Genomic DNA, 14,913 nt, shown 5'->3' on the forward strand with positions numbered 1-14,913 from the left:
TGTTACACATCAAAACAGAACACCAGTGGTGAAGCAGTATTTATTAATTCCAGTAAGATACAACTCTTTATGTCTTTTTATAATGGTCATGTTAAGTAAGTTTAAGGCATCTCAGGTTAGGATCCCAATTTAGCCAAAGCTTCTTAAGACAGACCTTAAAATATTGCACATATGTGGGTTTTTTTAGGCCAGTCTGCATTTTAAGTGAATCAAAGAACAGTTTTTAATGGGGGGAAAAAAGACTCATCTCAAAACGCTGGGGCCGATTTAGGAATGAAAATTTCAAGGAACAAAGTGCTTCACACACTGACAGGCAAGAAAACCTTGCTATTTGAACGCATTTTATAATACAATCATGAATAAATTTTGTAATATAATCAATCAGACTGCAGGTTCTAAAACTGCTCATATCCAGTATGATGGCGCTTGAGACCAATAAAATAAGCCAGCAACACTAGAGTAAATACTCCTGCCAGGGCTGCTCCCACTGCTATGGGCACAAGGAAGTTGTCTTCATCTCCACTGCAGTCTTGAGCTAGATGTGGAGAAAGGACAATTGAGAACAGAAACAATGACATTTCAAAGGTCTCCATTTTAAGTTAAAATAACAAGTCATTGGCATTCATTATCAGTAAATGAGGTGTTCCCCAAAAGTGATCCCTTAAAAAAACAAAATACAAACAGACAAAAAAAAAATCCAAACCAACACTTTTACGTAGTCACCTCTCCATAAAAAGCAGTCATTGGGGGAGAAATGTGTATAGCCATTGCAAGCTTCTTACAGAAAATAACACTGAATGAATATAATTTGATTTCCCTTGATCAGCCTAGAGCTTTCCAAGCCAACTATCATATTGAATCCTGAATGTTACAAGGTACTAACTCACCAACTGAACAGCTATTTCAAGCTGACAAGAGCTCAATGCATATGTGAGCTCACTTGGTAATGAGGAAAGATAATTTACCCCTACTGGCGTAACTGTTGGTTTCATGATGTGTATGTAGTCTAGGGAAAGAGGAATACTTAGTCACTACTGGTAGGAATGTAAAACTGGTTTAGCCACCATGGAAATCAGCATCAAGTTTCCACTGGAAGGAAGAAAACATGAATCTGGAAAGGGGACTGATCAGGAAGGGGACACGTTGATAGGGATGGGAGGGAGACAAAGGTTGCATGAAAGAGTAATCATAACACAATATAGAGATAATTCAAATTGTCAAAGGAACAAAATTAATCTGAAAAATTAAAAAGAGAAATACCACATATCCAGTGATCCAGGATATTCAGTACTGGTTATGTATCCACAGGAAAGTAGTACCAAAACAAAACATCCTAAAAATAGAATTACTAAATGATCCAGCTATACCACTCCTCAGTACATATCCAAAAAATAAAAAAATCAACACATCACGGAGATACCTGCACATCCATGTTTATTGCAGCACTAGTCACAAGATATAGTCAAGACCTAACTTAAAGTTCCAATAAGTGAATAGATAAAGAATGTTATGTATATGAGGAGTTTTATGTAGCCATAAATAAAATGAAATCCTTCCATTTGAAGGAAAATTGTGGAACTAAAATTAGTATGCTAAGGAAAATAAGCCAGGCTCAGACAAGTCCCCCTTTTTTATACGCAGATTCTAAATGTGTGTGTAAGTACAAAGGAGACCATGAAGGGCAGAAGAGCTTCTGAAGAGGCAGATGATATAGATGCGTGGTATATACACAATGTTATATATACGACAAGAAAGCAGAAGGGGAGGCCATTTGTCAGGAAGGGATAAGCAAGAGGGCAGCAGGAAGGACAGGGAGGGCACCAGGGAAGGAGAAAATGAGAAGAATATATATATATATATATGAAAATGCTGTAATAAAACACTGTATGCTAACTTAAAAAATGTGTAGTCCAGTGTGAGAGTCAAACAAAGAAATCAGGGTTGGAAATGCAAGATTCTATAGTTGGGCAAGCAAAACACAAAGTATCATGGAAATCATGGAAGTGTTTCAGGGACCCAGTCAACTCAACTTTGTTACATAATACACCTTGGAAAGGTGACATCTGAGCAGAGTTTTAAGACAAGGAATTAACCATGCAGGTAGCAGGAGGCAATGCAGGTATAAGAAACAAGTGCAGACAAAAACACAGAGGGTATGAAAACATGAAAATCCAAGAGCATTGTAAGGGGGTGACACGGAATAATGGATGGGCTGGATGGAAGCCAGAAAGAGGGTACTTAAGACAAACTCACTCTTAAGTGGTTCTGCTTTATACCAATGGAAACAAACAGCAACAGGAATTCAAGCACAGTACTTGTTTCAGAATTGTAGATGGAAAATTGCAGGTAGTAAGCTAGGAGCCACCTTTTTTTGGGGGGGGGGGGGGGCTGAGGATCGAACCCAGGGCCTTGTGCTTGCTAGGCAAGCACTCTATCACTGAGCTAAATCCCCAACCCTGAGCCACCTCTATTGATAGCATCCAAGTGACCAATGTAATACTCCTGAACTGGGTTAATGAAGTGTAGATGCAAAAGGGAGAGACCACAGATCCATTTTAGAAGGCAAAATTGACGAAAATGGATGTAAAGAGTGTAACAGGCTGCAATAACAGGATGGTTTCCAATTCTACACTTGAGTGTTTACATAGATGGTGGTGCCATCCATTGTGATAGCAATCCAAAAGAAAGAAATGTGAGTTTTAGTCTTGTTGCATTTGTAGTTACTGAGGATGAGTGGAATAGAGTGAAAGGGGCTATGTAGAAGAGGGAGATACTCAGTTTTGGATTGAATTTAAGATGTCTGAGTCCCCAGGTATATCATTCCTGAGTACATACCTAAAGGGGTGTATCCTACCATAAATACCTGCACATCTGTATCTATTGCTGCACTATACATAGTAGTAAACAAATCCATAGTAGGAACTAGCCTACATGTCTACAAAATGACTAAAGAAAATGTGGCACAAATACACAATGGAAATGAAATCATTCCATTTGAAGAAAATGTGATAGAACTAAAATTAGCATGTTAAGCAAAATAAGCCAGACTCAAAGACAAATCCCACATGATTACTCTCATACTCAGACACTGTGTTTTAATTTGCATATACAACCATGCAACTAGACCGTGGGAGGGGAAAGCTATTTATAAGGGAAGAAGGGTGTGATACAATATATGTGACATGAAAGCAGAGGGAGGGAAGGGGAAAGAGCATCAACAAGAATGAGTGTGTAGGAAAATGTTGTTATGAAAACCTTACCCTGTGTAGTTTTTTAAAACACTAACAAAACAAAAGATGTCTGGGTCCCAAACAAAATGTCTATGAATTTGGGACAAGTAAAATGAAAAGGGTCCATAGAGAAAACCCCTAGGAATTCTAATATCTGAAGGACAAAGGTATAAAAAAGTAGGAAATGCAGACAGAAGATGGTATCACAGATTAGGAGAGGGAGAGCTCCAATTAGTATGGGAGAAGAGTTTAATACACTACAGAATTCTGAAACAATGAATATTGGATCTAGCAATGTGGTGGATAAGGTACGAGTCAAACTGCTGCAGAGACAAGTAATTGGCAAGTGAATAGCTAGTGGTCAGTCATGACATAAAGGACTAAGGAGAAGAAAGTCATTTCTATACGATTAAGATTCAGAAAAAGACAGCATGGGGGTACTTAGAATAGGAACATAAAGAAAAGGTGGCATGTGGAATAGATAAATATGTTTGTAAGAAGAGATAAATGTTCCTAAAATGAGGGAAGGAAAATGTCCATAAAAAGAGCAGGGCTAATGTTTCCCCCCACTGTCTTGTGGGCAAAGTGGAGTTTGCTAGAATGTGTGTTCCATGTGATATCTTGGCAGATTAAAGAGCAGATGTGGAGTAACAGCTCCCCTTTATGAAAACATGTGAGTTTTTAGATGTCAGTGTCTTTAATTACCATCTTCAGTTTGAAGAAATAGTTATATTTAATGAAAAATCAAGTAAATTTTTAAAAAGGCCAAGACTAATGACATGTTGAAGATGTTCAATGGAAGGCTTCCTAGGACATAAGAGGAATGAGATTCCAGAAGTACTTACCATAAAAAGAAAAATCTACTTACTATGCCTGCAGGGAAGGCTGGAGAGACAGAAAAGACACTTGCAAAGATTCACAAAGAGGATCAGGATGCTAAAACACCACTCATATGTATTCCCCACTCCTTGCCTCATGTTGCCTGGAGTTTTCCTCCAGGTACTGTACTCTACCAGAGGCTGATAAAACACGTAGTTAAATACATTTACTAGGATTGTGTTAAAACAAGAATGAAGAGGGTTGGGGTTAGGAGCATTGGCTGCTCTTCCAGAGGACCTGGGTTTGACTCCCAGCATCCACATGGCAGCTCACAAACATTTGCAATTCCCATTCTAGGGGGTGCCTTGTTCTTCATTTCATACTGAAAGGGCACACACGTGGTACACAGACATACTTGTAGGCAAAACACTCATATACATAAAACAAAAAAGAATGAATAGGCTGAAATGCAGTGCTGACCATGATTTGCAATCACAAAATGTGCCAAGCTCTTTTCTGACCACCAGCCCCTAGGGCAATAACTGGAAACAAGATGCAAAGTTGGAGTCTACAGACATTCTGACGCTGACTCTGGCTGCCAACTTGATGGTCATTTTAAACTGGGTTCTACTAAGAACCCAGAGAGTTGACAATGCCGGATTTGACTTGTGAACAGATGATAATAAAGAGTTCCCAGTTAGCTCCACCCCTTCAATTTCCCAAATTACCACCCAGCCTATAAACTACTAGATGGCACATACCATAAAGTATTATGCCTTAAATTTAATACGTCTTGGACTCTTAAAAATTCATTATTATATTAATTTCTTATTTTGGCAAAAGTCTCAACAGTCCTCTTGTCCCCAAATTGGGTTATTTGACCTATCACTGAGATGACTTTCATAAATACTGACAATAAGGCTTTCATGTAAGACAAATATTCCCAGGGCAGATCAAAAGGGCAATTCCACTAATATAAAGACCTTTCCAAATGCTGTCACTTACTTAAAATGCTCAATTAGTATGTGAAGTATTAATTTATAATAACTACTGATTTTACGAATTCAACTTTTAAAGTATGTAGGTAATTGAAACAAATTGAAAACAAATTCTGATTTAAAAAGAGTTATTTCACTCTTTGTTCTTTGTTTTTGAAATAGGGTCTCATGCAGTCCAGATTGGCTCAAATTCAATATTTGGCCAAGGATGACCTAGAAATCCTGGTCTTCTGCTGAGATTCTGACTATGCTCCACCACTAAAACAGTTAATTTTAATGGGACTGTGTCATGAAGAAAAGAAATACTCATTATGTAGGTCAATTTGACCTCAGCTATTTGTTTAATGTACACTTAATACTATAGTGAAAATGTTTCTAAGAAAGGAAATAAACTGTCTTTGTGGGATTTTCTTGAGACAGGGTCTCAGCGTGTCATCTTGTTTGACCTTAAACTCACTATGTAGACCAGGTTGGGCTTGAACTCACAGGGATCTGCCTGCCTTTGTCTGTCTCCCAAGTGCTTCAATTAAAGGAGTGTGTGACATAATGTCTGATTGTTGAGATCCCCCACCCCCAGCACTGGGCTTGAACTCAGGGCCTGATACATGCTAAGAAAGTGCTCTATCACAGAGATACACCCAACCCTGTGAAAAAGTTTCCAAGCCACAAGAGCAATAAAAAGTTTAAAGATTAAAAACTTTCATGGCCATTAAATTTTCACTGAAGTTACCTATAAAGAAAAAAATAAAACCCTGCTAATCTTTAATTTCTACTCAGAGATCTCTCAAAGGTAATTTTCAGTCTAAGAATTAGAAAACACTTATCTATAAAAAAATGAAACTCCTCTTAAAAACTAATTAAGATTGTTTTTTTTTGAAAGAGTCACTTCGTGACTCACCTTCTAATGTAACATCTTATTTATTATCTTTTAGATCTATATTCAAAACATTTCAAATATATCACATGAAGCTGAACAGATACTTGAGACTGGCATGGGAAAGACGGCTCAGTGGGTAAAGTACATGTTATTACATAAGCATGAGGAACTAAGTTCAGATGCCTAGCATCCACTATGTGCATCTGCAACCCCAGGTCAGCACTAGTGGAGCCAGGGGCAGTGTGGCCAAGTGGTGTAGCGGAAAGAGTGAGCCTCAGGTTAATGAAGACTGTCAGAAAAACTAAGGTGGAAAGCATACAGGAAGAAACTTGACCTTGATGTAGACTTCTGGCCTTCACATGCATACCCACATATAACCACACACACACACACACACACACACACACACACACACACACACACACTATACACACATGCAAGTACACATGCATGTACACCACAAAAATATTTGAAGCTATTCAGTATAACATATATGTCTCCACCAATTTCAAAGACAAAATATAATGATTAGACAGGAATTTAGCTACCCAGGTAAAAGAGAATAGAAGAGAAATGAATCCAAGACAATTTAACTTTACCTAACAAACAGATGAAGTGCTACAATCTTAAAAACAGATGAATCTTCTAAGAATTCCTCCTGACAACATGCAGGAAATATAAGATGGTGCACTGTTCGCTGAGTTTAAGTATGCACTCGAAATAAACCAGATGGCTTCTTATCAGGTTCCTTCTAAAATACTTAGTGGTGTATATATCTTTTCTGAAATGGAAGGTACTAATCAAAGAAGTAAGAGTAAGAAGAATTTTCAAGCCTCTAATCCCTAGATGAAGAAAACTTTGAGGCTAACACCCCAAAGGAGTTCAGCAACTTGGCCCGAGTCTCCCACAGTAGCTAACAATCATATTGAGTGCTGTGATAATTAAATGTAATCCCAAGGTTTACCTCAGGAACCCAGGAGAAACATGCCAGCTGGGTTGCTACATTGTCTTGTATGACATACTAATATGGCTGAGAAATTACATGGAGGTTTTGAAGATAATCTAAAAGACAGAATGTGTTATAGATATGAAATGTTAGCCCCAACTTAGGAATTGAGAAAAGTGTACCAAAAAGATGCTCTGAAGCCAGGCATTGGTGGCACACGCCTTTAATCCCAGCACTGGAAAGGCAGAGCCAGGTGTATCTCTGTGAGTGCAAGGCCAGCCTGGTCTATATAGCGAGATCCAGGACAAGCACCAAAACTATACAGAGAAACCCTGTCTCGGGAAAAAAAAAATGCTTCTGAAGCTTTTACTATGAAACTAATATCCTAGGTTACTATTTTCCTGTGAATCTGACTCAACAAAGGTGCTTACATTAACACATGTGGGATGGACACACATATACATACACACATACATACACACACACACACACACACACACACACACACACACACACACTCCTTATCACAGACTTGCCAAATAAAATCATCCAGACCTGCAGCCTAGGTAATTCTTATTCTGCAGCCACCCTTGTGTCAGTCAAGCCTTACATATGGGATTTTTCTTTCCAGACAGAGCAGCACACAGACAAAATTTATTGAAAACAGTCTAGTTCTACTTTTCAGCACTTCTTCTAAGGTCATTTTTTTTTCTGTTTGAAATTGCCATCTGTAATATACAAATCTTCACTTTAACCAATGGGAAAAAATGTGAGCAAATTTCCTTAAGAAATAAAAGAATCTTTATTGGTTTGATTTAGAAGCAATGCTGGGCACACAGACAGGCAATATCTGAGAAGATATGGTACAACAACTAGCACTTTCAACATTTGAAGAAAAAACATGGAAAGTACTTACATGGACCAGTTTCTTAGACAAATGTTAAAGCATGGAAAAACATCCCAAACCAAATAGAGTATTACCATCCAGGCGCAAAACCATTACAACAAAACAAAACAAAAATACAGAAGATACAAAGACAGTGTGTCTACAGGAAATAATAGTATAAATAGCAGTACATAAACTGGCCCATGTAAAATACAAAAATATTTATTGAAGTCAGATCTTTCTATAAAACAGTGCTTTGGAGGTATTTTAATATGAATCCAATATACAATCTAAAGGTAAAAACTTTTAGAAACATTAACAGCATTAAGCCAGTGCCACCCACCTGTTCCAATTAGTCTTTTTAAAAAGCTGTTTTGTTGATTTATGACAAATGTCTAATACCTGTGCTCTCAAAAGCATAATCCTTTCTTTTAAGATTAACAAGCTTATGCTAAAACATAGTTAGTTTAAATGGAAAAATATTTTAAAAATCAGAATTGTTTCATTTCTAACAAGTGTTTTAAGCTGGCTATGCAGTTCCCTGTTGTTCTAGGAGATGGTTAGTCAGGAATATGATTCTGAACCAGTAAGGTTTTCAGGCTAAGTGGAAAGCAAGTTAAAGTGACACAATCTCTGTCACTCCTATATAACTCAAAAGACAGTTACAGACATACACATGCTAACATGCAATTGCCTATATATGTATGCATATGTACCATGTATTCAACATTAGCATTTTGGATCCCAGACAGTTCTTTATTTTCTCGTGAATGAAAGGTATATAATCTGCCCTCCACAAATAACAAGAACCTTCTACATATGGCTACAGATCAATATTTTAAGAAATGTTTGCTGGGTCATACCAATATGTATGCGTGTATATGTACATGCATGTATGTATGAAAGATCTCCTAGAAGCTGCAAGGAATACATGATGTGTTAACTATCAGGCTGAAAGAATTTGCTCTCATATAAGCATTAGGTGATGCACAAAAATGAACAACTGGTGCCTCTGAGTACAAAACTGAATACAGAAGTACCACAATGAACAGTAACAATGTAAGTTTTGGTTATCACAGAACCATTTAAACATGAAGCCAAAGTAGTCAATGCTGGAGCAGTCAATGCAAACTGGAAATGAAGAATGTGTTAATGGACTAAGGCAAGACCATGACTTTTGGATTAGGTACAAGCTATTTTATGAGTGTAAGTGCACTTCGTTATCTAGGTTCTGAGACATACTAACATTTCTTCTTGAAGAAAACAGGAAAGAACAAAGCACATTACCACCACCAAGGAAGACTGGAAGGTTCAAGAGAAATCTGCATTCATCTTAGTGCTGCATGTAGAGACCAATTTCTGGGTACAAAGCACTAATGCCCTCATTTGGCATTGCCTAGCAATTATCTCTAAAGCACCTAAAAACAGATTGAAATGCCCAGTTGGAATTGCCTTGTGTCTTGCAATTTAAAAGATTGAAATATCCAGTTTTTTTTTAAAAAAAAAGATTAAATAAAAAGATTAACATCTATTCTAAAATTTAAAAAGCTTTTGTGTTTTGTCATTTCAGTCACATTAAATACAAATGTATTCATAAAGGGTGAGAAAAGAATTTTACTGGCAAAAGCGTGATACTGCTGGGCTTTGCTCAAATCTACTGATATCTCTTTCATAGGTCAATATGGAGCAATGCCAAAGTAGCTAAGTCAACCTGCAAATAAAAGTCACAAACAATGCAAAAGGAGCAAGTACAAATTCCTGAGATCATGTTGTCCAAAATCAACCTCGTGCAGGCAGAGAAAACCTGCTTTTTCCTACACTGTACAATTTCTCATCAAAATTTGTAAGTCAAACACTGCAACACAAATCCCAGCCAGTGAAACAGAACCTTTGGTCAGGGAAACCAAAATCACATGACTCATTTGTAGTTGACAGTATTTGAGAGTCTTTTGTTTAAGTTTGAAATCTACCATATCACCCAATCTAAGAGCAGGACTGTAACTAAATGTACCTTCAATAGTATTACATACAGGAACTTGTACTTGCTATATTATTTTGTAACAGAGATCACATGTGGATTAGTGTTACAGAGTTTGATATCCAGCATAACTCTTTCTTCTGCCAATTAGGTAAGCAATCACTATAACGATAATCAAGCCTGAAAGACCAGCACCAACTATAATTGGTATTAGAATGGTGTCATCATCCAGCGAACACTCCTGGGCTGTAGGTGAGAAAAGTGTGTAACAAATAATGAGTATAATAAAAAAGAATGTCTAAAAGTAAAAGATGTTGATTCAAGTCAGAAATGCTCTTATAAAATAAATTTCAACTAACAAAGGCAGGTATATTTTTAAGATAAAGTATAGATGAAAGTGATGACTGGTTAAAGCTAAAATCCTAAAGTGTGTCTGTCTTTTCATTTCTGAGTACTTACAAAAATATTCATATGTGTGAATAATGAAAATCATGTGATACACACACTGTATTATAGTTCTAAGATGGGAGAATTACTTCATCAGCCCATGTCTACAAAACCAGTTTCACCTCTGAGTGGAAGAGTGTACCTCTCTAGGGAGATAAAGAACACCAGGGTAATCACTGAACTGAACAATTGCTGGCTCTGGAGTTCTTTATCAATGGGGGTCGGCAAACTATAGCTCATGGGCCAAACCTGGCTGAAGAGCTAAAAATAACATGAAAAATTTTAAATGACTGGAAAAGAGAACAGTCTTTTGTGAAACATGAGAGTTACATGAAATTCAAATTTTCATATCCTTAAAGTTTTACTGGACTGCAGGCACACTCATCTGTATGAATGGCCTAGGGCAGTTTCCAAACTACAATGGCGGAGCTGAAGAGTTGTGACATACCATATGACCTTCAAGCTCAGTTTAGACTTGTTCTCAAAAAGCTTGTATGTCCCTAGCTTAAAATATGTGATCTGAGTGGATGGAAGAGTTAAGGAACTAGGATCTCTTACTAATTTGAGTGTGTTTACTACATGTTTTATCAATCTGGCTCAGAATAGCAGGCCAGAGGGACTATTTTTTCTATTTATAGAAAGTAGTCTGATTTAATAAAATCCAATCAACACTCTTCAACCTGACTGCAATTCTATTTCCTCCCTCAATACACTTAAGTATTACCTGGGTGTTATATTTATAGTTACCCACAACCAAGAACCTAGTTCCACAAATAGATCATGCATTCAATATCAGTATTAAATGTTCTATATCTCTCTGGCACCCAAGCTTTCAAATTAGGCAAAGAGCATAGCTCATCTTGGACCACTGCCAACTAGATAAATAGACCTGAACTGAAAATAATACTGCAGATGACTTTAAATTCTTAACAAAAAATGATGTAGGGAAACTAAATGAAGATTTAAAAAATAAATCTATTACAGGATCAAAATGATTAAAGTAATAAGCAAAAAAAAAAACAACACAGGAAGAAATTGGATTATTTTGGTTTTTGTGAATCAGGATCTCATATACCCCAGGCTAGCCTCAAACTGACCGTGTAGCTAAGGATGACCTTAAACTCCAGATACCTCTGCCTTAACTGCCTGAGTACTATGATTATAAGCATATGTTACCACTCCTGGCAAAGGAAATGGACTCTTGAAATTTTTTAAGTTGTGATTAACCTTTCTTCCCCCAAGAATGGTAGGGTAAAGGGCCTGTTCTCTTTTGGACCCATGCAAGGCCGACTAGGTATTTGGTACCACTGCAAAGGCAGCTGAATAGTTCCCAGTATATTCACTTTAATCACAGCTTCTCCATTTACTTATTAACCTCTAGATTAATTGTTTGAAAGGATAGGGATGACTAGAATAGCTCTGCTCAACAAAGCTCTGCTCCACAAACCCCCAATTTTAAGTAATTGGTTTAAAAGCATAAGTCACTTAAGGAATTTGCTGTACTTTTCTGAATTATAAATGTTAATCTGCAATGCCAAATACATCTTTCATATTCACACAAATACAATATAATGAACCCTACATGAGGATTCCATTAAAAACCTGATAAAAGCCATCATTAGTCCAAAGTAGGTCTTCAAAGAGCTCTATTTGAACTAAGACTCTCTAAGTCATTTTGGCTAGCAAGACTAGAATTCATGGGATGTGATGCTTTATGGCCACCCTTTATCTTGTGTCTTAACCAAACCAAACTGTTTTCATTTGGGTATGTTTCCCAAGAAGATGGTCCCATGAAGGCAGATATAAGGTACTTAAAGCTGCTGCTCCAAGTGCCAACCCCACCCAAATTCAACCCTAGGGTAGCATCTGTTTCTTAAAAGGGATCTTTAAATACTTCGAATGATTTTCAGAATTTCAAAAATCACATCTACTTTGAACAAAGTAGTAAACCAAATGAAGTTACACAATTCATTTGAGGCTGTGAGAACATTCTATCAGAATCAAGAGCAGAATTCATATTTCTCTATGTTCATGTACAGAATCCCCAGGACTCAGAGGAAAGTCCACCTATAGGGTGATAGAACACAGTAGTTTGCTTGATTCTTACCTGTAGAATACTTTCCTTCGGTCACATTAAAAGGTTGCACCTTTAGGTTAAAGGTATTTATCTGAAACGTTCTGGACACTGAAACAACCTGCTCTTTGTTGCACATATAGGAACTTCCCAGAGGGGCATCCCAGAAGCTAAGGTTGTTATTTGAAATGCTGAAGGCTGCAGAAAAAAGGCAGGTTAGTTAACTTCTTAGTCTATGAACATAAGAAAAATTAGACAGTCGTTAGGGTTGTGTCTCGTGTGTGTGTGTGTGTGTGTGTGTGTGTGTGTGTGTGTGTGTGTGTAGATGCACCTGGATGTGGTGTACATGCGTGCAGTGATGGCCAGATGAAGATGATGATGATGATGATGATGTGTGTGTGTGTGTGTAAATGTGTGTGTGTGTAAATGCACCTGGATGTGTACATGAATGCAGTGATGGTAAGAAGAAGAAAAAGAAGGAGAAGGAGGAGGAGGAGGAGGAGGAGGAGGAGATGATGATGTGTGTGTGTGTGTATGTGTGTGTGTATGTGTGTGTGTGTGTATGTGTGTGTGTGTGTATGTGTGTGTGTGTGTAAATGCAGTGATGGCCAGATGACATCCTTGAGTAGAGACAGGGATCCACCTGTCTCTGCCTCCCCATCACTGAAATCATAAGTGCAGAACACCACACCCACTTTCTTTCACTCTGGTCTTTGTGTGTGCAAGCACTTGAACAACTGAGCTATCTATCTCCCTAGCACTTTCTTGAGGATTTTCAAAATATGGCTCTGACCCCAAAGAAACAACTCTTGCCATCACTAAGTTCACTTAACTTGTTTGTTTTATTTTGTTTGATTTCTGACAAAGAATCTCACTATATAGCTCAAACTGACCTAGGGCTCACTATGCATCCCAGGCTGTCCTCAAACTCATGATCCTCCTGTCTCTCTGTTTTCTAATGCTGAAATTCCAGGAATGCATCACATCTACTACCTAATCTTTCCATTAATGCTTCTATAGTCTAAAATTCAGTCATTTCCTTAACATTAATTTCCATACTTTGAAAAGATGATTCTGCAAAGGAGATAATTCTACAAGGGATAGTACACTATAGTCCTATGTTAGATTTTAAGTTGTGATCAAGAAATACTTTTTACATAGCATCTTCTATTTCATAAGACATGATCTGGTCATAAGCTAATTATCATTTCCACTCCTTCCATAAAAGCTACATTCTTCTCCCCTAGGCCAATGCTGTGCTTACCTGAGCCATTAGCCAAATACATGCTGACATTCACTTCCTTCAGATAGAAACGGTTTTCACTTTTCTGTTTGAAAAAGAGCTTCCAGTCAATAACATGTCACAGCTGTCTAAAGAAATAGTTAATACCCGCAGAATAGCAATCTTGCACTGTTATACAGATGAGGAAACCATAAGATATCAGCCAGCAGTATAAACTACAATTAAGTCTTGTCACTAATTGTAACAAAACCATTTTCCAATGCATTTCATTTCTAAACTCTTTGACCGCGGTACAGTATTCAGGAATTCTTGGATATAGGATAATTCATCTCTTCTGTTTTATTCTTCTTGTCACTTGCTGAGTCCATACTATCTAGCATAGGTCACAATGTAACCTTTTTTGGTTTTTCAAGACAGGGTTTCTCTGTGTAGACCTAGGTGTCCTGGAACTCACTTTGCAGACCAGGCTGGCCTTGAACTCAGAGATCCACCTGCCTCTGCCACCTGAGTGCTGGGATTAAAGGCATGCGCCACCATGCTAGGCTCACAATGTAACCTTTTAAATGGGTGCCCTGCTTTCAGATCCTCCAGTTCTGTTCTCTTATTTTCATTACTATTATCTATTTCATTTGCTCACCATATGGATTTTTCAATACTACTACCTTTGAATTTTTTTTCTAACCTTCATAGTTTGTGGCTGGAACCCAGGGCTTATTGCAAGTAGCATGCCAAGTGTTATTCAATTGAGGACATCATCAAGCTAAAATGTTCATCTACTAAAATTTTTACTACACGTCTTTAGTGAATTCATACCAGGGAATGTGTGGAAGTCAGAGGACAACTCATGGGACTTGGCTCTCTCCCTCCACCATGTTTGTTCTGGGGATGGAATTCAAGCTATCAGACTTGGCAGCAAGTGTCTTTACCCATTGGCCCATCTTGCCCATTTTTATTTTTACTTACCTATTTGTTTTTGTAAGACAAGGTCTATCATACAACCTCTGGCTGTCCTGGAACTCACTATGGAGGCCAGACTAGTCTCGAACTTACAGATCTGCCTGCCTCTATATCCCAAGTGCTGGGTAGTTTCATTTTTTTTTATTAACATACATTCTACTTTTATTTTGAGACAGTGTCTTGCTATGTAGCCTTGGATAGGCTGGAACCTTCTAAGTAGACCAAGCTGGCTTCAACTCAACAATCTCTGCCTCTGCCTCCCAAGTGCTGGATCAAAGGCTTGTACTACCACATCCTACTAAATATATTAATTGTATGTATTAAGAAAAGGTTTCTCTACATATACAGGAATGTACTGGATCTCACTATATAGACCAGGCTAGCCTAGAACTCACAGAAACTGCCTGCCTCTGCCTCCCAAGTGCTAGTATTAAAGGCGTGCACCACCACACCTAGAA

At 37.7% G+C, this 14,913-nt stretch overlaps 1 protein-coding gene across 3 annotated transcripts in view; it reads right to left on the minus strand.

The window, feature by feature from the left end:
- Positions 1-14,913, minus strand: part of Lamp2 (lysosomal associated membrane protein 2) — a 49,717-nt gene that overhangs the window by 5,012 nt on the left and 29,792 nt on the right. Inside the window, exons 7-9 of one of the 3 annotated variants that reach the window (XM_036174030.1) lie at positions 13,520-13,583; positions 12,289-12,453; positions 27-535 (exon numbers count right to left, since the gene is read on the minus strand). In XM_036174030.1, coding sequence (XP_036029923.1) covers positions 396-535; positions 12,289-12,453; positions 13,520-13,583 — 369 coding nt within the window. In that variant the 3' untranslated portion in view covers positions 27-395. Of the gene's footprint in view, positions 1-26; positions 536-7,653; positions 9,981-12,288; positions 12,454-13,519; positions 13,584-14,913 lie in introns of those variants that run through there. The other 2 variants (XM_036174029.1, XM_036174028.1) reach the window with 2 other exon arrangements.

The sequence above is a fragment of the Onychomys torridus genome, chromosome X (assembly GCF_903995425.1).
Source record: "Onychomys torridus chromosome X, mOncTor1.1, whole genome shotgun sequence".
In the NCBI taxonomy this organism is placed as follows: domain Eukaryota; kingdom Metazoa; phylum Chordata; class Mammalia; order Rodentia; family Cricetidae; genus Onychomys; species Onychomys torridus.